General features: G+C 46.1%; 1 protein-coding gene across 2 annotated transcripts; it reads right to left on the bottom strand.

The window, feature by feature from the left end:
• Positions 1–1,203: 1,203 nt before the first annotated feature.
• Positions 1,204–21,308, bottom strand: LOC135918660 (uncharacterized). Of its 2 annotated transcripts, XM_065452298.2 has the most exons (3): positions 20,986–21,299; positions 5,240–7,094; positions 1,204–1,769 (listed from the first exon to the last, which is right to left on the bottom strand). In XM_065452298.2, the coding sequence occupies exons 2-3, from the start codon at positions 7,030–7,032 to the stop codon at positions 1,472–1,474; spliced, it is 2,091 nt and encodes a 696-aa protein (XP_065308370.1). In that variant the 5' UTR covers positions 7,033–7,094; positions 20,986–21,299; the 3' UTR covers positions 1,204–1,471. The 2 variants fall into 2 exon arrangements, 1 of the variants encoding a protein (XP_065308370.1); XR_010569714.1 differs by lacking the exon at positions 5,240–7,094 and having other exon boundaries at positions 1,631–1,769; positions 20,986–21,308.
• Between the last annotated feature and the right edge of the window lie 820 nt (positions 21,309–22,128).

The raw sequence follows: 22,128 nt of genomic DNA, 5'->3' as shown, positions 1-22,128 counted from the left end.
TGAAAGCTTTGTTAGCGCGCGTACATTTGGGTTCTAACAACAGGGAACATGCGGCCCTTAACTTTTGGTCATGTGCTTGATGAATCTACTACACCGGAAGAAAACGCGTGGTTTTAATGGAGCGTGGATGCCATCCTAAAACGTGCGATGTTCAATAGTATGAGCTTTGCATGCGTATGGTGGACGCTTTCATGAAGTGTTACAGACAGCCGACGGCTGAAAGGTAATTTACTTCAATTTCAATGACCCGATATGAAATGCACCATGCTGTCGTAGTGGCTAGGGCGTCGCGCTAGTAAGTTCAAGGGCGCGCGGCATTAAAACCCCAGCCTTGGCGACCTCATTTCAGCGGGGCTCAAATGCAATTACGCCCATGTACCGTGCATCCAGTGCCCGTTAAAGAATCCCGGTTGGTCAGAGTTAATTCGGAGTACGCAACTACGGCGTGCCTCGTAATGATATCGCGGTTTCCGAATGTAGAAACTTAGAAATGCTTGTTTTTTTTTGTCGTTGATGTCCTGAAACATAGCTGCCTTCTACGGACACGTTACCATAGCCATTCCGAAAACGTCACTATGGAAAGCAAAATAGTGTGACGTTAATGACGCTGATGCGACGAAATTTTCACGACTGTACGTGCGCTTTGTGAAACGCGATATGCAGAGGTATGTATCTATAGGTGCGAACCTCCCACTCAGCCGTGTCGTCGAACAACGTGGGCGCCCGTGTGAAATCGAGCAGACGACCGACGAGTCTGTTGTCGCCCGCACTTTGGTGCTCTACGTTAAACCTGTGACGTCGGTCACGCATGACTTGCCTCCCTCGAAGGTTATCCACCCCTGCTGGAGGGAATCTCGAAATTGAGAACTGTATGGTAATAAAATGCTGGGGATGAAATCATGCATATACCGGCTTCTGTTATGGTTCCCTAAATGGTGTGTATTACCTAATAGAACAAGAAACAATCACTCGTTAATTCGGTATTTGCGCTGAGTTAAGTTGTCTCAATGTTCGGAAAGACTCTATTCGATATCTCTAAGACTAATCAGCGTAACCTTCAGGAGACAAGCAGCTCTCACATGGCATCCACGCGAAGCAAACTTAAAGGCTGGAAACATGCTTAGCTTTGTCACCGCAACTAAGTGAAGAAACACAATCTCCGAAGTCTCGGCAATTATGCAAAATGAACTCAACAACAGCAGAAAAGTGTTCCAGCTTTGTTATTTCTGAAACCTTCAACTTGTTTCAAATGCACATTTGCTATGGAATCTGTACCATACTCTTAGCAAAGAGGAAAATCCGTCGGGGCACTGGTACATTTAGTTCGTGCCTGCCTGTGTATTCTAACAGCAATATTTTTTTGGACATCGTCAATGTTCATACACGAGGTGCTCAATACTGCGGTTGTCAATGGTTACAGTAGGCTCAGGTTCTCTGGATCCTTGACAAAGTTTTTCACGGCCCAGATGTTTTAGACCCTGCAAACGCTGTCCTTCACATCGTCAATCACGAGGTATCGTCGCAGGTGCCTCCAGCAGTCCTCGATCAGGTCATCCAGCTGCATGCGGTCGTCGCTCGGCGGTGAATGGCAAATGACTCGCTGCCTGACCACTCCGGCGGCCCGCATAAATCCGTCCATGCTTTCGGTTCTTTTCAGGCGGTCTTGCACCAAGACCGTGAGCTCAGCTTTGTCGATACGGGCCTTCATGGCAACCTCGTCCAGTAGGGCAGGATACCGGGAAACTCGCTCCAGGGCTCCGGTGACGTACCTGCACATGACCAGTGCTGCCTTTGGAGAAACTGAAATGTTTGCATGGCGTAGCGTGGTGTATACGGCTTTAAGCTAATCTACGGGATGTTTCATTTCATTTTTTTCATTTATTGTACCCTCAGGGCCGAAGCATTACAGAGGGGAGGGGCAAAAAAAACATTTCTGTGAAAAGATACACTGATACATGGAGTTATATAATGTGCCAATACAAATACAAGTACTCTATTTAACAAGCAAATCAATACAAATCACCAAACTACAAAACAATGTAAAATGAGTAGATGATACAGGTAAGCACAAGCAAACAAGAGGAAAAAACGAGAAATAACATGAGGTAAAGAACTAATTAGTTACTGTTAAAGCATTTTTGAAATGTTGATGGTTGGTAATTTCTGCAGTAGTGGTAGCAAGATGGTTCCACTCTTCACAAGTCCAGGGAAAAAATGAATACTGAAAAGTAGAAGTCCTGCAAAAAGGAACGGCTATTTTATATCGGTGGTCAATGCGTGAGAATAGGTACTAGGGAGGAAAGATGAAATCATCGTGTAGTGAATGATGGTGAAATATGTGGTGAAAAAGATACAAGCGATAAAACTTACGGCGAGATGCTAGTGATGGTAGTTCAAGGCTCGATTTCATGTTAGTCACACCTGCGGTTCGAGCATAATTAGACCTAATAAAACGTGCAGAGTTATTTTGAACCATTTCGAGTGAGTAGATTAGATTGTCATGGAAAGGGTCCCAAACAGAGGCGGCGGATTCCACCTTCGAACGAATCAGTGTTTTATAAAGTAAAAGTTTCAGAGCCTGAGGAGCGCGTGAGAAATTGCGGCGAAGATAAGCAAGTGTTTTGTTGGCGCTGGCGATTATGGATTCAATGTGATCATTCCAGGTTAGTTTTGAGGATATAGTGACGCCAAGATATCTATATGACGATACTACTTCTAAAGGAAAGTTATCAAGATGATATGAAACATTTGCATTAGTAGATCTACTTACACGCATGACTTTGCATATTTTGGTGTTTAATTCCGTGCACCAAGTCTTACACCAGGCGGGCACAGAATCAAGATCAGACTGCAGAATAGTAGTATCGTTAGGACTAGTTATTTCTCGAAATATTACACAATCATCTGCAAACAAGTTGATATGGGAAGATACCCAGGAAGGCAAGTCGTTAATGTAGATTAGAAAGAGGAGAGGGCCAAGCACCGATCCTTGTGGTACCCCTGAGGAAACAGGACTCGGAGGAGAGTCAGTGTTATTAACAGAGACAAACTTGGAACGATTTAGTAAAAAACATTCGAGCCACGCAAGCGGCTTGGAATCCAAATTTAGTAACTGCAACTTATATAAACGGAGATTATGGCATACTTTATTGAATGCTTTTGAAAAATCTCAAAAAATATACAGTCAGCTAAAGAAGAACGATTAGAGGATGGCATGAAGACAGTGAGTGAAACATACGAGTTGAGTATCACACGAGAATGTCTTGCGGAAACCATGTTGTGAAGGATGTTACCGGTAGATTGCGCACCGGTTGCATTCGGTACATATTGCGATTGTTCAGTTGTGAAGCCGAGGCTCGTATGATAGCAAAAAGCACGCTAAGGGCAGCTCAACTTTCCACGGAAAAAAAAAATGCCGCACTGCTGAGCGAGAAGACGGGGGTGTCCATAAAAGAAAAAAAGTGGGTGGCTGATATTACAGCTGGCTTGATCAGGAAAGAGTGCGAACAGGAGAGAGTGTGGGGTGTGGCTCGGCCGTGTCACGCATAGAATAGATAGATATCCGGTAGTCTGTTACAGTGAGAAAAAGCGTACCTGGAGGAACCTCTGACGTATGGGGTGAATGATTAGAAGTTATCATGAAATAAAGTTTGGAGACATGCCATAGAAACGGCTAACGAAGGCATGTGGACCTCCTGATCACTGGCGGAATCCATTCACCGTGCAGTGAACCTAAGGAAGAAGTTCCCATTTATAACGGATGAAACTTTGGAGCGAAAGAAAAGGCACTAGGCTCATTCCTCGGCGCGTTACCTATGTCACGGTAATTGTGAGAGCAGGCTCAGATACGAGCACTGTTAAAGTGCAGTTGCAACTGTTCCCAGCATTGCCCATTCCCATCAGAAATACACTGACTTACTTTTTTGAACGTTCTTATGAAGCCCCGTCTTTCGCAAATAAGGAAAAAAAAAACGCTCCGAGAGAAAACGACTGCAATGATAATCAACAAACAAGTACCATCACTTTTGTATCTGATTTAAGCTACTACGCTCTTCAAGATCGATCTTTCAGGATGCTATATTGTACCTGCGGAACCTTGTGTATTGTAAGTGCCTGTGCAAAGAGTTCCGCAGGACCTATCATAATAGGTATACACTTTCACTTGGCGGGCATAGAGTGTACACAGAATGCATACACGCAGGAGAAAAGCAAACTATCATTGTATTCAAAATTTCTATGGTAAATATATTTTCATAGATAGGAAATTGAACATATGTCTGTAAGGAATCGCTGCAATGCGACATTATTTAGGCAACAGTGCTTCAAATGTTCCGATGTATTACGGTTTGAAACAAGTGCCAGAGTTTCGTTATGCTCGTTTTAAATTGAAAGCGAGCCGATTGCGCACAGGTCTTTGAGAGAAAAATGACAACCGCATATACGCGAATAATTTCGGGGATAAACATTCCTTAAAACAAGATTTGGCTTGAAGCCAAATTCAGTTCCTTAATTCAAGTGCGTAAAGCACCCAGAACGGCTATTAGATAACTGCTGAAGAGACTGGAAGTTACTTTGTCACATGTAATATATAATAAATTCCTGAAACTACAGAAAAATCATTCCCCTTCGGACCTGAACTATTTTGCATGAAATGCTGAAAATCGCAAATAGGAGCAAAAAACAATCATGAGGAACTCACCACGATGACCACGTTAATGCGATTGCACTTAAATGATAGCGGTAGCTATCACACAGTTTTTATATATTTGTCTGAACACGCCAGGACACGGTATTATTACTTGGCGCAGGTTACTCTCCCAAACACTGCGTTGCCGAAGTTTTCCATCGTTTTCATGTGTAACTCTGGCCCTCGGTAGATGCTCCAATACCGGAGCGGCTGAAATTGAACGGTTTACCCAAAAAGCTCATATGTACCTTTCAACATTTAACTTTTGTAAGTGTCTTTAGTGGTACTTCTCGAAGCGTCTCTGCTTCAGCTGCCTTTGAACGGGATACCGTTTACTAAAGCGGTGCATTCTTTAGGGCCTACAGTGTAGCTAAATTATTTCTTTCCTAATGGGCGCCGTATCCAGGTCACGTTGTGAGCGCTATTTGGCTAAGCGAGGTGGCAGATTCAGAAGATGTGGCTGAGAGAAAACGGAAATGATTCTACCGCACTGAGAACGGGACGACACAATTTCTAACGCAAAGTGCCACGTCGTTAACCTGTTATACGTACCTGTCGCAATCTGAAGCCTGCTTTATTCGAGCAGCTCGTGCGACCAGACCCGAGTTTCGCAGCGTCGCCTCTCGCACAGCCAGCCAGTCACCTGCGGCATCGGCCTCGACGTGAGCCAAGCAATGCACTTCCAGCAACGTGCAGTTGTCCGCAATGCCCTTCGACAGTTGTCGCACAAAGGCGGTGGTGTCTGCCGCGGTCTCGTTCGCAAGGACGACCGACCTGATGCTCCGGCTTCGTTTAAGTACGTCCGCCAAGCCCTCCATGTCTCGAGTGGTCAGGCATCGATGATGCAGCATAAGCTTCCTCAAGCTCTTGTTTCGAGACAGGGATTCTAGCACGACCGGCCACCCCGGATTGGCGCCGTGGGCCTCGACCAGTTGGACGTCGTACGAAACAATCAATTCGAGCTCTCGCAGCACAGTTATGCATTTTAAGTATTCGGCCAGTGGCAAAAAGAGCCTCCGGTTGCCGATGTCTACGCGGATGCTCAACACTGTCACGTGCTCACAGCTTGGAAGTAGATGCAAAGCGACACCTAAAAAGTCGTCGTTTTCTTGCGGGGAGAAATAAATTACCCTGAATGCTTTGCAGCGTATCAAGTCCACGTCGGCTCTGTACTCGCAGGTTCCGATAGAAACTCTTTTGTCGGAGCCAGTTGTCATGAGCATCGAGCAGACTGGTCGTAGCAGTTCGCCGTGAAACCCTGCGTCGATGTGGACCTTCTTTAGATTTCCATTTTGCGGCAGCGCCGTGATGAATGTGGCCCATTGTGATGGGTGGAATATCTGCAGTGGAAGGCCCACTTCTTCCAGCGTATTATTTTGAATGACTGCGTGGAGCCAGCGGTCGCAAACGTCGTGCATTTCAGGCACATGTCGGACGAAGGTCGATAAGGTCAAGTTGCGTATTACCCGATTTTTGCTGATAACCCCAGCAACCAACTCCGCGATTTCTTCGTATCCAGTGAACACATACATGGAAAGCTTCTCGATACTTCTGTTTTTCAGCACGCCCTCAAGAATGGCCATTTGGGTTACCTGATTCACCACCATGTCAAGAGTCACTACATTTAGAGACCTAGTCGTGCCAAGGTATTCGACTAAGGCGTGTGAGTAGGACTCGCATTTGAATTCGCAACTCTGCAACTCTAGTTTTTTGAGCGCGGATTTGCTTAAGAATTCTCTGACGAAAGTCTCCGCCTCCGGCCCTTGTATCAAAAACCCATTGAGATGTAGGCTCTCCAGAGACGATGAAGCCCGCTGAAGCGCCGACAGTGCTGCTACAAAGCCTTCCGAGGAATCCTCGCGCGATAAGTCGGCCTCGCAGTGAAGTGTTTTTATGTTTGTCAAGCTGGGTATGAATGCAGAAACGACATTTAATGCTTTCCGTCCCTGTATATATAGTTTCACGGTCTTGATCCCTGAACTATGACGAAGAGCCTCCCGTACATAGAAGTCTCGGATTGTGACAATGTCGAGCTTGAGGTGGACGGAACCAATGCAGTGATGAGCCCTGAGCAGCCATCGAAGACGGTCCTGGTTCTTTGGCAGCTGACGTAAGTGAACTTTACCAGAAAAATTCCCTAGGCACAGCTGGCCAGACATGTCCGCCTGTTCTCGCAGCTCAAAGTTGGATGCCAGAAGGAGCTTGTTCCAGGTGGACAGCTTGTCGGCAATCTGGCACGTTTGGTTTGCGGCTCCCGTGCAGGGTACGCAGTGGTCGGTGAGGTCACCTTCGAACCCGTTCATGTCGATGTTCATGCCAGTCCCTTGAATACTGGCAGAGGTCATTCCTGGGTAGCCAGCAATGTCTCGCAGGGCTGTCGCGGAGGCTTCGGATTTTGCCAGAGCAACTGCGTACATATTATGATGAAGAAGCGCTGAAAACATTATTCCGATAATTAGGAAGTTTTTGCCCCCCCCCCCTTTTAAGCAAAATTTTCAAATTTAGACATTTCAGTTCTCTCGCTGCAGTAACTCCTCCCGTATTGCCTTCTTGACGTCGCGGTTCTGTGCCTGTTCACAGCGGCTGCGTTCTCATTGCGAGTGAACGCAAAAAGCATTTTCGTGGTTAAATTTAACTGCTCATAATTATTTACCATCCAATACATTTTATGTGCTGATCTATCTCTGATGCCTAGAAATGCTGATGGAAGCGAGGGAAACTTGACACAAAGCGCACAGCTGCGTTCTTAAGATTGTGGAGCGAATAAGCAACTGTGGATTCTGGAATTATGCTTTAACGGAATAATTATTTACTATACGATTACATTTCATTGTTCTTTTTTTTTACAAATTCACTCTCAATAACTTGAAACAGTTTTGAACACTTTGTTCCGGTTTTTCTTGATTGGGCACTGTCTTTGGGTGTTACACGCGTAACGAGCCTCTGGTAGCCTAAACTGATCTGTGACCCCACGAACACCAAAGGTTTTTGCTCGTGTTTTGTTTTCTCCCGCCAACCCGCCGTGGTTGCTCAGTGGCTACGGTGTTGGGCTGCTGAGCACGAGGTCGCGGGATCGAATCCCGGCCACGGCGGCCGCATTTCGATGGGGGCGAAATGCGAAAACACCCGTGTGCTTAGATTTAGGTGCACGTTAAAGAACCCCTGGTGGTCAAAATTTCCGGAGCCCTCCACTACGGCGTGCCTCATAATCAGAAAGTGGTTTTGGCACGTAAAACCCGAAATATTATTATTATTATTTTCTCCCGCCAAACCCTGCCACTTTATTTATAACCTAAAGGTTACAGCTTTTGAAATGTCTCCCAAGAAAATTTAAAAAGAGGCGGCGATGGCTGCTTGTGGCATTGCACAACCTAACAATTGTTGAAGCGAGCATTAAGCTAAACCATCAGAGGTAGCTGCTTTTCAAGAGGGGTTCGCCATTGCCCCTCTTGCAAAGATGTAAGCAATCAAGACTGTAAGCCGCGACTTGGGAGGATCAAAACTCTAACCAGAAATAAGGACAGATTAGCTCCCGAGCTATTGGTGAAAAGCTTTCTGGCTGCGTGTACTTAGCCCGCCTGTCACGCGACGCCACAATACAGCGAAAAACCACCACATCAAACTGACGTCTGCGCACAAAAGATGCATTGATATGCCGAACAAAACTAAATTTTCCTTTCAGAATAGCCGGAGGTTGCTCCGTTCTTAAAGGAATAGAAGGTGGCGGCCCCGCGATTTCTCCGACCATGGCTACTCTGAGCTGCCTGAGAAAATGGATCGAATTGCGCAAAGTAAAATTTTTCGCGTCTCTCTGCCAACTTTTCTTCACTGAGGATCTCTTTTAGTGGCATTTTTTTGGCATTCCATTGTACACCGTCGCTATTTTCGACCAGCCACATAAAGCTAAGCAAGGGAAAGCGGGCCAGTAGCTGATGCCAGCACCACCTTAGTCATTCGGTAACCTATTTTCACAGCTCTAGCTCGGCCCTAACAAAACCTTCTATACAGTGCTTCGTGCTCCTTGCCTCTTGAAATCAAGAAAGCCTGTCAATGTAGGTAATGCAATTCTTTTTGGAAAATAACAAAAGTAACCTTCTCTGAACAAGGAAGGTGTTTGACTGGGCTGTCCATACAACGCGGCGAGTCACCGCCTGATGCTCACGTTGGCGGTTACATAAACTTGGCGTCAAGAGATTGGAATTAAAATAAATTTGAACAGTTTTACGTCATAGGGTCCTGTATTTGTCCGCATCAGAGGACCTAACAAACGCAATTTAAGGAACCACAATGTTCGGGCACATTTGAGGATTTGTTAACTTCGCGTTTCCATATTTGTAATGATAACCAATTTGCAACAGCGTTTGCACAAACTTCCATGCCCTAACTTAAACTTTAGCTTTTGGTGCAGTCACTATAATTTACACTTCTGTTTCAGATGCAGCAAACTTTATTCAAGTTTGTCCAGTTGTAGTCTCATAAAATTCTGTGTGTTTCACATTTATGTGAAGAGGCGGAGACGGCGCCGAATGAGTAATTTTTTTGCTGTTGTTTTTACTTCATTTGCCATACTTCTTTTTTTCTGAACCAGAATCAATCGTTCGTTCATGCGGGCGTGAAATCTTTCTGCCAAAAAATACCGCTTCCACAACCTAAGTCACAGCTAACCAGAACAGCCTTTGTATCTTTCTACAGCAGGCAACTAAGGGCAGTTGGAATGATGCGAAAGAATAAAAAACATTGCCGAATTATTCCACTTAACCGGGTTTGTCAGCATTTCTTTCATAGCAAACGGTCTTGCCTAAAATAGGTGAAGCCCCATGGACCACGTGAATATCACATGGAGAAGGTTGTTTACTTGGAAGCGCCAGCACTGCGTCCGGCTGTGACACAGAGTAAATCACTTTTATTTATTTATTTATTTATTTATTTGGTACGTACTGCTAGCCTTAACGAATGCTTTGGCAGGAAAGGGTACATTCATAAAAGGAAAAATACATCGTTCACACAGGGTTCAACGATAATCGTTTACAAGAGGCCTTGGCTTTGGTTTAAAAATAAGCTTATACATACACACGTACAGCGACATAGACAATGCACATTGATGGTGACAACAGAACATAATGTAAAAACCACATTTCATCATGTAGCAACAAAGATATGGTTAGACAGCTTAGACAAAAAAGAATCGAGGGTTGTACAATCGACAACTTCTTGTGGTAACATATTCCATTCTCTGATAGCTTGTGGGAAGTATGAATATCTGAAGGTGTCATTGTGAAACCTATACTCAGATAATTGTTTATTGTGTTTCGTTCTTGAAATTCTAGTGTTATAGTGTACTAAAAACTTATTTTTGTCTATTTTTAGGGCATTGCTCTGGAGAATAAACAGGAATTTTAGTCGGAGATATCTAGCACGATCGCTAATTATTGGAAGTCCAGCTAAGCGTAGAAGTTCAGTTGGGGAATCATGACGACGGTATTTATTACAAATGAATCTTACTGCTTTTCTTTGTACGTTCTCTAACTTCGCTATGGCACATTTAGTGTGAGGAAACCAGCACATGGCGCCGTATTCTATAACGGAGCGAATGAGTGACGTGTACGCGAGTAGTTTGGTGTTGGGTGAAGCGTATCTGAGGGACCGTTTCAGGGAAAAAAGCGCTGAGAGTGATTTTGTTGCCCCGTATGACACGTGTTTGTTCCATTTTAGATCGGAAGAGAAAATTATACCTAAATGCTTGTATTCTTCTACCCTGTGTAGTTCTCTTTGCTGAATTTCGTATGGAAAGGTTAGTGGTTCTTTCCTTCTCGTTACTGTCATGCAGACAGTTTTTTCTGCATTTAGCGTCATCTGCCAGTCTTGACACCATTTCGCTATATCTTTAAGTGCGTCATTCAGAACAACCTGATCATCCTTGGTATGTATTTGTTTATAAATAATGCAGTCATCTGCGAACATGCGTACCGTTGCATCAATGCCGCTTGTGATGTCGTTAATAAAAAGAAGGAAGAGAATGGGAGCTAAAACTGTGCCCTGAGGCACACTGGATAAAACTTCATCGTAGTCTGAGGATCGCCCTTCGAAATGAACGAATTGTTGACGTCCTGACAAATATGCTTTTAACCACTTTGTAACAATACCGTGTCCCAGAATGCCTTGCAGCTTATGGATTAGTTTTGGATGCGATACCCGATCAAAAGTTTTTGATAGGTCTAGAAAAATTATGTCTACCTGTCCTCGCTTATCGACTGTTAATGCTAGGTCATGAATAGTCTCTATTAGTTGAGTTGTTGTAGACAAACCACTAAATCCATGTTGGTTAGGGTTAATTAGAGAATGACTGTCAACAAAAGTTACGATGTGTTTTATATTAAATGCTCAAAAATTTTTCCTGCTGTACAAGTGAGTGAAATAGGACGGAAGTTTGAAGGATTTGTAGCATCACCTGATTTGTGTATCGGAATAATTTTTGCTATTTTCCATTCTTGAGGAACCTCAGAAGTTTTCAACAATTTTGTATAAATTAGCAATAAGTATTTCGAAGCCCAATCAGCGTACCTTCTGAGAAAAGTATTTGGAATGTTATCTGGGCCGCTGGATGTATTTATATCAAGATTAAGTATTAAAGAAAGAATTCCCGCGTCCGCTATATTTAGCTCACATGGTACTCCACCTATGTCACTTGTCTGTGCGATGTTGTCTGGGATAGTGTTATTGTCTACTGTGAAAACTGATTGCAAAAATTGATTAAATTGGGTAGCCTTGGTTACGGCTTCTGTTGGCAATAAGTTGCTCTTCTTCGGAACCCTAGATTTGAGATAGTGCCAAAATTTATGAGGGGATTTTTTAATGAAGTTATTTAAGGTTTCATCTAAGTACTTTTGTTTAGCAGTTTTCACTGCTATCTTCAACGCGTAAGAAAGTTCGCTAATTTTCGTTGTACAATTGATAAAAAAGTTCTTTTGTTTCTAAGCTTTCTGAGCCTTGCAATTTTGCGTTTTAAATGTATAATCTCTCTTGATATCCATGGGTTCATTTTGCGTACGGTTTTTATTTTCTTAGGAATGAATTTTCTGAGACACTGATCAACATTGGCCCTGAAAAGCACCCATAGGTTATCAGTTGGCATGCTTTCATCGTGGAAACACCGAAGGAATTCTGGGTAAGATTCTTCTAGGAAGTCAAGAACACTAACGTCATCGGCATTTGTCCAGTCGTATATTTGAGTCTTTTTCTTTCGGGCTCGCGGCCAGTTGAGCAATTTTAATGAACATTTGGTTGCTTTGTATTCTTCAATGCCATTGACTGTTTCTCAAGAGATTGTATTATGGGAATATTGTCGCTTAAGAAGGTGAGGTCTAATATATTGCTGGTTTTCGTGGTTACACGTGTTGGTGCATGTATAATCTGCTTGAGGCTAAAGTTAAAGGCAATTTCCAGCAGTGCTTCTGCGCAGGACGGATCGGCAGTTCCGCCGTCAAGCGTTGCCCAGTCTATTGAGAGTGGTTCAAAGCCTACAAACTGAACCTTAAACGATGAAGATGATGAAACGAAAGAACGTCTTTCAGAAGCGTCCCTTCTGCGTCAATCGATAAGCATATATGTATATATCGATAAATGAATACGAGAAATTCCAAAAGTACCAAACGCCCTCTTGCCAACGCAACGCATGTGGTTCGCGCATCGCTCTGTGGTCCTCGGTGTCCTTGAGCGAGCACGCGCACTGGCGTAGGTCCTCGCTTCGCAGCGTGCCTACCATCACTGAAGGGCCATTTATAGTCCGACGTAACGCACGCGCCCGCTACGTCACGTCGGCGAAAACGACACCTCTATAGTCGGGCGCACCGGCGCAGCTAACGTAACCGGCGGCTTCCAACGCGCCCCGACGGGCCCGGCGCCGATTTGGCTCCGGAGCGATTCGCGCGTCGAAGTCGGCGGAACTCTCGCACCACAATGCATTGCGCGCGAAGAAAAAGGCGCCAACACAACTCCGCAGAAGGCTTTTGCGGACGGCACGCGACTTGGCGAACCTTCTGCGCATGCTCCGAAGATAGCAGCCTACGGCGCGCGCGTTGAAGTATAGAGGGGATGGCATCTCGGCTGGCGCAGCGCAACCGACGTAGCGTGACTGACCGCTAACGACGCTCGCCCGCGCGCCGATAACGTCGGACTACAAACGGGCCTTGAGTGGTCGCCTATAGGTACCACGGGGACAACCGAAGCGGCCACACCTATACTCGCCATATAGGCAACTTGCTGCTATGCGCCGTTGTGTATACGCAAATGCCGGCCACGAAGCTGGGACTTATAATTACGACTGCTGTTCACGCGTTCCGCTCCCATGCGATTTGCATAGCGGAATCTGGCGAGCGCATACGAGCTGTGGCTTCGTTCTGCCGAAGCGGGAGCTGTCCCGAGCAACAACGACGATGAAGCAGCAAGGCACGCACACCCGAAAAAATGTTTCGAAAAGCCCGGCTCGCTCTGGAAAGAGGCAAGTATGCGTACTGTCGGTGTCTTATATAAGGGCACAGCCTCGCTGCTCTGCTCGCGTTCCAGGGCTGCCGTGCTAATGGTCAGGACACCGCGCGGTTGTACTCGACGACGCCTGGTTCAATTGCTCTATCGGGCGCACATTATCTTAGTTTTATCGGACAGAGAAGGGACAGGAAGCTACCTGTTCTCCGTTTCATACTCAGCGTGCGACGCCGTGAGAAACCTTGTGATTGCAGTGCGAAAGCAGTTACTGCAAGAAGCATGGCTAGCTAGCATCCATGGCTTTGCAGGCTGTGTGTGAAAAGGAGTACACAATGTGGCGTAAAATACATGGTAGTTGTGGGGCCTATGTCTCGAGCAAGAACTTCGATAGTCTAACCTCGGTATTCGGGATTGCATCGTAAATTGAAGCCCGCGTGCTTGACTTGAATGGCACCTGCGTGAACATGCCGAAGACGCTCACTGCGTTTACTTCGGCACGTTCACGACAGGCGTCCATCAGAATAAGTCAAGCACGAGCTTCGAGTCCAGATGCACTTCTGAACGTGGGGTTAAATGTACAACTCCAGGCGCTCTGTCGTCCGACGTTGGTGTTCGAGGATGTCTCGGGCTGTAAGTGGACTATCTTGGAAAGGGCTGTGGTTCATTTCATGTCATTTTATTTATTTACCTCAAAGACCCCACTAGGGGGTATTACAAAAGGGGTGGGTGTACATAAAAATATAACACTCAAATTTGTGACAACAGGTACTCAGTCATATTGGTAGAAAAAGATGATGGACAGGTGAGAACGACGATATTGCGAGGAAGTCTGTTCCAGTCTTTGGCTGCACGAGGAAAAAAAGATGCTGAAAAATTAACAGTTCTTGTACGTGTACGGGAAACTTGCAGTTGGTGACCAGTGCGAGGAGATATGTATGCGGGTGGTGTTATGTAAGGGGCACTGTTAAGTGATGTATGGTAAAGCTCATAAAATAGACAAAGTGTTGCTATGCGTGGGCGGAGGGATAAAGCTTGCAGCCCAGATTCCGCTTTGAGGGCGGTAACACTGATTTTGTGAGAATAAGATGAGTGAATGAATCTGGCGGCACGATTTTGTACCGCTTCAAGGTCATCTACGAGGCATGCTTGATGTGGGGACCATATGGGTGACGCATACTCTAGTTTTGAACGGATAAGTGACTTATAGGCTAGTAATTTAACGTGTTGGGGAGCGTTGCGAAGGTGACGCTTCAGAAAACCGAGAGTTCTATTTGCCGATGATATGATGTTTGTAGTATGTGCATGCCATGAGAGATCATTGGACAAAGTAACGCCTAAGTATTTGAACGATGTTATTGCTTGTATAGGTTCGTTAGCAATATTGTACGGGAATGTAACGGGGTGCTTGTGGCGAGTAATGGAAATAAGTTTACATTTAGTCGGTTAAGGGTCCCCGCTCGGTTTGTGAGTTCTCGATCTAGGGAGTGTGCCCTCTCATCGCCTGGGATACCCTCGTGTCCAGGACACCATATGATTGCTTGTTCTTCTTGGAGTACGTCGCCTAAGATTCTCAGCGCGATTCGTGGCAATCTGCCTTGCATGTACATTCTGCATGCAGCTTGAGAGTCGGAGATAACCAGTGCCGAGTGCCCGGCGGTGTCGCTGTGTTTGATTGCGATCGCGATTGCTGAAGCTTCAGCAGTGGCTGCGCATGTTGTGTTTATTGAGGCCGTTATTTCGGCTCTTTTCCGCTGCGCGTTGTGAACTGCTACTGTGACGTGTCCTCTAACAGTCAGAGCGGCGTCCGTGTATTGCACTTCTTGATTATTCCCAAAGCTTTTGGGCCTATACCCCTCACATGTACCTGTTGTAAAATTCTTGAGCACATTTTATTAAAATTTCTTAAAGAACATACTGAGACTAGAAATATCATTCACCAAAAGCAGCATGGCTTCAGAGCAGGGTTGTCCACTGTTACCCAACTGGCAGAAATCTTTCATGACCTCGCAGAGGGAATCAATCATCAAAGCCAAACTGATATAATTTTTCTTGATTACTCAAAAGCTTTTGATCGCGTGGCACATGCTAAATTGAATTTCAAACTAAACAAAATACTTGGCGATGGTCCCGTTACGAGGTGGATAGCCAGCTACTTATCGGAACGCCGACAATATGTGCAATACAATGACCATGCTTCTGATATCGTTCCGGTCATTTCTGGCGTGCCGCAGGGCTCTGTGCTAGCACCCTTTTTATTCATCTTATACATAAACGACATAACATACCACGTTGATGTGAAGGTGCGTCTCCGTTAAACACAGCTTTGGGCAACGTCATAAAGTGGTGCAATACATGGCAAATGGCAATCAATATGGAAAAAAACTGTAGTGATGTCTGTCACAAACAAGAAAACAAAACTTAATTTCTCCTATGGTACTGGCAACGGCGTGCTCAGAACAGTAACTGAAAAGAAATACCTTGGTGTGATTATTTCTGATAATCTCAGCTCTAAAACCCAAGTACAAAACATTACCAAAAAAGCAATGAACAGTTTATACTTCCTTAAGCGCACCTTGCGCTTTGCGACTTCACATACCAAGTTACTCGCATATAAAGTCCTTATCCGTCTAATCTTAGAATATGCAAACGTCGTCTGGTTTCCATATATGCAAAAAGATGTACACATGCTCGAATCAGTTCAACGAAAAGCTGTTCGTTTTATCTACCATAGATACCGGCGCACTGATTCTCCCACAGAGCTGCTTTCCTACGCAAGCCTAGACACCTTATCAAGCCGCGTCACGCTTCATAGACTCAAGTTTCTTTATCAATTAATTCATAACGCATTTAACATGGGTCCTGCTACTTACATTAGTTTTAATAGTTCTAGAGAAACACGTCACAAGCATGACTTTACGATTAATGAATACTCTTGTGCTAACAACGCATATTACTTTTCCTTGTTCCCTCGAGCCATAAGAGAATGGAACAGCCTAGACAAATCCATAACTGCGCAGGATTCCTTGGAAAAGTTCGCTGAGCTCGCAGCCTCGTCAGTCTTGTCAACAAACCAGACCTGATGATCATGTTCAGACTGTATTGATTTTGTGTTGTTGCCTACTCCGTGTGTAACTGGCGTATTATGGTACTGTACTGTATACTGTTTGTATTGTTACTCGCTTGATGTGTAACTGGCGTATACTGTACTGTATACTGTATTCCTGTATCTTGCTGATAAATCTACTCCTGTAACAGTCCCAGTGGGACTGACAGTATGTTAAATAAAATAAAAAAAAATAAGTTGCTTGACTCGGGCTTGTCTTCGGCCTTTCTGGTACTCGGGATCCATGTTCATTGGTATAGGTGTGGCTTGTATTTACTTCCTGATGTGGCCTGGTATCTGGTGGATTTGGTCACTACAATATTGCGGTTTCACCGAATATCTTAGTCCAGTCAGTAGTTGTTGTCCGGCTTGTGTGAGACACGGGCGCTCTGTCTGATTTATTATAACCGCTGCCTTGAGCTCTTCAAAGGTGCTGTAAACTCCTGTGTCGTGTAGTCTTTCATTTCCGGTGTTCACCGGTAATCCAAGCACCACCTTGTACGCGCACCGCATGGTCTGGTCCACCATCTTGATTTCTGTGCGATTTAAGTTTTGATAGGGTAGAGGATATGATATCCGGCTGATGACAAAAGCTTGAACGAGTCGTATCGTTTCGCTTTCGTGTAGGCATTTCCGTTTCTTTGTGATTCTTCCTATTAGTCTTGCTGTTTTCATCTTTGTCGCTATCAGGGTCGCGATAGTGTGATCCGCTCACCTGTTGCTTCGGATCCAGAGGCCCAAGACACCAACCTTGGTGTTTTCTGGAAGCATTTGGTTCTCTAGTTGGAGGTGTAGGTTTGGCCTGTTACGGTAGTTTCGTCCATGGACTCTGAGCCATTCGGATATTTGTGGTGCACAGGCCATGCCTTGTTCTGCCACGAAGTGTTGGACGGTGTTGATGGCTTCTCGTAGGGTGCATTCCTTGTGGCCTAACGATCCTTTGTGCATCCATAAGGAGATATCATCCGCATAGAGCGCGAATTCGAGATCTTGGATTTGATGCAACTTTCTCGCCAAATTTTTCATGCCAATATTAAACAATAATGGCGAGAGTATAGCTTCCTGTGGAGTTCCTTTATTGGGGAGAAGGAGCTTGGGTGATCGCACATCTTCTAAACCTATCGTGGCAGTCCCACAAGTTAAGAATGATTTGACGTAGTCAAAAATTCTCTTTCCGCATCCCATTTATTCTATTTCCTCCAAGTTGAGCTGATGGGACATAGTGTCGAATGCGCTCTTTAAGTCCAAGTCCATGTTTTCTGCACCAGTCACCACGTTGTTTATTACTTCGTCTCTTAGTCTATTGAAAACATCCCGTGTTGAAAGATGTTTGCGGACACCGTACACGTACAGCGATAGCAGGTTGTGACTTTCGATATATTCTGTTGATCTGGTGAGTATCACTTTTTCAAACAGCTTCCCAAGACATGACGTAAGTGAGATTGGTCGCAAGTTCTGAATAGTTTTCTGTTTTCCCAGTTTATGGATTAGGATTATGCTCGCTTCCTTCCACTCCTGTGGAATGGTACCAGGTCCCCATATGCCCTTGTTGAAGTAGTCGACTAGTCGTTCGCGTTGCCTATTGCTGAGGTTGCGCAGCATCGCGTTGGTGATGCCATCCCCTCCGGGTGCTGTGTTTCGTGTGATGTCATGTGCCGCTGCATACAGTTCCGCAACCAAAGCGGGCTCATCCAGAGGTTTGTTTGCCGGCCCTTTCTAGCTGAGAGATTCGACGATATCGCTCCCTGTTATAATGTATTTGTCCCTGAGCGCTTGGATCAGTTCATCGGGATCACCTTTGTATTCACCTACAAGGGTGCGTATCGTTCTCACTGTTGCCGTCTTTCTAGAGTCCGGGGCTATCATGCTACGTAAGATAGCCCATGTCTTGGCGGTGGATAACGTCCCTCTCAGTGAATCGCAAAAATTGGAGCCAATTTTCCGCTTGCAGCTCTCTGGCAAACTCATTTGCTTGCTCTGTTAGCGTTGCTATACTTGCCCTCAGTTTTCTTTTCAGTCTTTGAGTTTTCCAGTGCTTGGTTAAGCTGCGCCGGCCCTCCCACAGGTGCAGCAGATGTGGGTCGACTGCAGCTGTTTTCGCGTTAATGGATACGTTTCGTGTTGTGGCTTCGTTTGCGACTTTGAGTTCCTTTGCCCAGTCCTCAGCTGTGTTGGGGGGTGTTGTGGACATTGGATATTTCCTGAACGCCGTCCAGTTTGTGATTCCGGCCTGCTTTGGTGGAAGTTTGAGGCGGGGTGTGGTCATTGAATAGCTAATAACATAGTGGTCACTTCCCAAGTTTTCGTCTAAATTTCTCCATTGCCCATCCACTATGTTTAGCGTGAAGGTTAGGTCGGGTCAGGTATCCCCAGGCTATCCCCAGGGAGAGTTCCTAGTTCTAGATCATATTTGTCTGTAATTTCTTCCAGGCTTCCACGCATTCTTCCAGGTGGCGTTTAAGTGCGGGGATCTCCAGCTTAAGTTCTTCTAAGCTTTGCATGAGTTGCCTATTTTCTAATACAATTTTTTGGTATTCTGAGTTCGATGTTATGGGAGCCGTGGTACGAACCATCCCGGCCCAGCTCACTTTGTTGTCGGTGGGTTCCTTCTTCCTTGCTGGAGTGGGAGATCTTTGCCTGGATCCTATAAGAATGGGCTGGCGGTTGGAAGGGGGGTGGTTTGAAGAGTCAGAGTCCTTATGTCGCCTTCGTCGCTCTCTTGATCGGGATCGCTGTCCTCGTGGCGAAGCCGCTTGTAGGTCTTCTTGTCGCTTTAATGGTGGCCATCCGTCGTGGTGGCCAATGGTGGCCACCCGTGTCGTACCACCATGGCCTTGGTACAGACTCCTTGATCGGAGTTTTCAGTAGTCAGGAGGAAGACTTGCTATGCGCTTTGTTGTACTACCGTGGCTGTTTGTACCGTTTATTGCAATCGTTTGAACCGGCAAGATGTTCCTTTCCACAAGTGGATCAGGTGGGTTTACATTCGTTCTCTGGCTCTGGCTCCTTAGTGCGACATTTGCTGCCCACTGAGGTACGGGGTTGAGGGCACACGCCCATCCTGTGGCCTATTTGTATGCAGGCGTTGTAGAATTGTACAGTGTTCTTGCATGGGTAACAGGGCATTTCTCCTCCCATGCAGTAGGAAAAACGTGGTATCATGGGGTCATAGAAAGTAATGACCACTGTCTTTGTTTCCCCAAGCATGCGCGCTCGTAGTATTTCCACTCTTTGCGTTCTGATGCGCAGCTTGTCTTGGAGTGTTTCCGGACTCGTGTGCAGTGCCAATCTATGTACTACACCTTTCTTTGTATCTTTGCATCTTTGTAGCCTCGTTATCTTCCTGACAATATCTACTACCTCTTGTTCGGGGGTAGATATGATAAGGATGTTTGATCCTGTTTTTAGTCGTAAAAGGAAGCGTTCCCCTCTCACCTTCCTTTGTGTGGTCACGATGACCGCTTCGGAAATCAGCGGAGCCTTCAAGTCATTCATTGGTACCCCTTAATGTGGTCCTACTATTATCTTGAAGTCTTCTTTTGGTAGCGCAAGTAGTCTATGGGTTCGTGGCTTTTTCTTCATCGGCGGTTTCTTTTCTGGTCCGAGGTGCTGGCTCGACGAGTCGTCGGCACCCCCTGCTCCCATGGATTTTCTTCCAACTCTAGCGAGAGCCTTCTTCTGGCGAACAGTTAACACCGTTTGCCAGTCTCCTTCATTCTCCTCCTCTTGCCCGACGCGTGTGACGGGCATATCGGTGTCTTGTAGGATGATACTATCCCCTTCGTCGGTGCCTCTGTACTCTATTTGTTCCCGGTCCAGGTCCGAGAGCATCGCTCCTTCTTTTAGTGGTTCGTGCGAGCTTGAAGCTTCAATGTAGTTTGTTTTAGGCGTGCTCGTCGTAGCGTTCGTCGCCCCCGTGGGCATCGCAGCTCCGGACGCAGCCGGCGTCGCCATCTGCTGCGGCAGTGCGCACGGCGTCTCCCACGAAGCAGCCAGCAATCCGCACACGTGTGGCTGGCGCGTCCCGGCCCGTATTTACGAAAAGACGAAGGGCTCACCGCTAACACTGGTATGTGCAGAGTCCTTAAATGTTCCCGAATCGCGTATTCCACACGACATTCAGCACACAATAGGAAAAAAATGGCTGTGGCTTAGCTAAGGCTAAGCCCAGGATGCGAAGCATACTAGCCTTCATTTTAATTGTTGAACCACAGTTTAGCTTGGTGAACTGCTGTTGCTTGGCTATATTTGGTTCGGCTAGATGAAGAAACAACTCATGCAGGCGAGCGCACGAGCTGATACTCGGCTATGTAGCTACGCGGCCGAACGAGCGCACGAGTTGAGCCTCCGCTTTTGCAGCTGTTATGACGTCATATGGTAGCTACGCGGCCGCGCGTGGCGCAGCAAGGAAGAGCGTGGTTGTACGGCTAGTATGCTTCGCATAAAACTGGTCAAAAGATAGAAAACCACGGAGCTCCATGCAGAGCCAACCGCTCTGCTAGGCTCCACATCGGCGTTCGAACAACCTGCTTTCTCGCATTCCTGAGTTGACCTGTTCATTAAGACTACCGCTGCAGGATAGGCTGACGACAGAGAAAAACGTTTCCCACAATAATTAATGCCCTGACAACAACGCGTCGCGCCTGCTGCAGGTTGCGTTATACCAGTACACCTAATTGAGTTGTGTTAAGTGGAAAGTGCATTCATTACTCACCGAGGCAGCTACCACAATCGGGCCAACCAGGTCACACCATTCGGGGCTCGCTGCGGCGATGTTCTGCTTCTTGGCAGTGTTGATGACGATACCTTCTGCAATAGCACAAAGCCTCCTAGAGAGATGATGTTTCCTATCGAGCGTGTGGCTCCTACCCACTGCAAGGGATTGGCCAGAAAATTAGATGATCACGCGTTTCGATTTCCCGTGCTAATACTGTCCTCCTCTTAGAGCGCGGCTCTTAGGTACTCGTGCCTGGGTTGAGCGTCGGCGTCGCTCTGCGTAACCGCGCGAACGCGCTCGTACCACTGTTTGCGCGTTCACCGTCGCATTCTTCCACAGCTGGCTCTGATGTCGCTAACCCCGCAAGCGTTCCCATACTGCCTCCCCCCCCCCTCCTCCTCTGCGGAGGCACTGGCGACAGTGGCCCACTGCCAGTCGGTGCGGTGATTTCAGTCTCCAATTCTTTGCCTCAATACATCGCGAAATGAAAAGACGTATCGTGCTCTGCTCACATTTCGCATCAGGGAGTATCCTAATCGTGGGACTTTATTTGTGTGTGTAAACAGAGCAAGAGCAACAAGCGGGTGAAGACGTGTGATGCTTCGAGCTTACCGCTATGATTACCGGGTTGAAGAACGAAAAGACGCGCGCAATTAATTAGCGAAGTAGCACAAATGTTAATGGGAGCGATGTTCGCGTGTCAGTAAGCCATCCGTAGTCCAATCTCACAAAGTAATGTGACTCTTCGAAGAAGGAAGCATGCGCAGCGGACGCCAGTGATCGATCGGCATTTTGTGTGACGCTTTGAATTTTCGCATCGCGTAAACATTTTTCGTGTAATCTCGTGTACGCGTGTGCAAAGAAGTCGTGCGCGCCAATAAATATGTCAGTTGGAAGCCCACGCTTGTGCCTTCTCGTTTCCGCCCCCGTGTTGCCTCTTGCTCTGTGAAGTAGACGCGGGGGGACTTTTATTTCGTGGTGACTGGGAATTACTTCACAAGGTTAATTCCTGGCTCCGACGCATGCTGTGTCGCTGGTGGTCATTTTTTGACGGCCATGCACGTTACGGCACACCGCCCGTAATAACCACTGCCTTCCGCTGGCTAATTCCAAGACATGCCTGCAAATTTCGCCGACTTA

The sequence above is a fragment of the Dermacentor albipictus genome, chromosome 6, assembly GCF_038994185.2.
Source record: "Dermacentor albipictus isolate Rhodes 1998 colony chromosome 6, USDA_Dalb.pri_finalv2, whole genome shotgun sequence".
Lineage (NCBI taxonomy): Eukaryota > Metazoa > Arthropoda > Arachnida > Ixodida > Ixodidae > Dermacentor > Dermacentor albipictus.
Note: the sequence above shows the minus strand (reverse complement) of the source record. Positions and strands in the feature narration are given on the sequence as shown.

Bases quoted from the DNA above. Each gene is read 5' to 3' on its own strand.
- LOC135918660 (XM_065452298.2), bottom strand. From the start codon at position 7,032: ATGACCTCTGCCAGTATTCAAGGGACTGGCATGAACATCGACATGAAC. The intron at 1,770-5,239 runs GTACGTATAACA...GGTCATGTGCAG, and splicing joins CAGGCTTCAGATTGCGACAG to GTACGTCACCGGAGCCCTGG.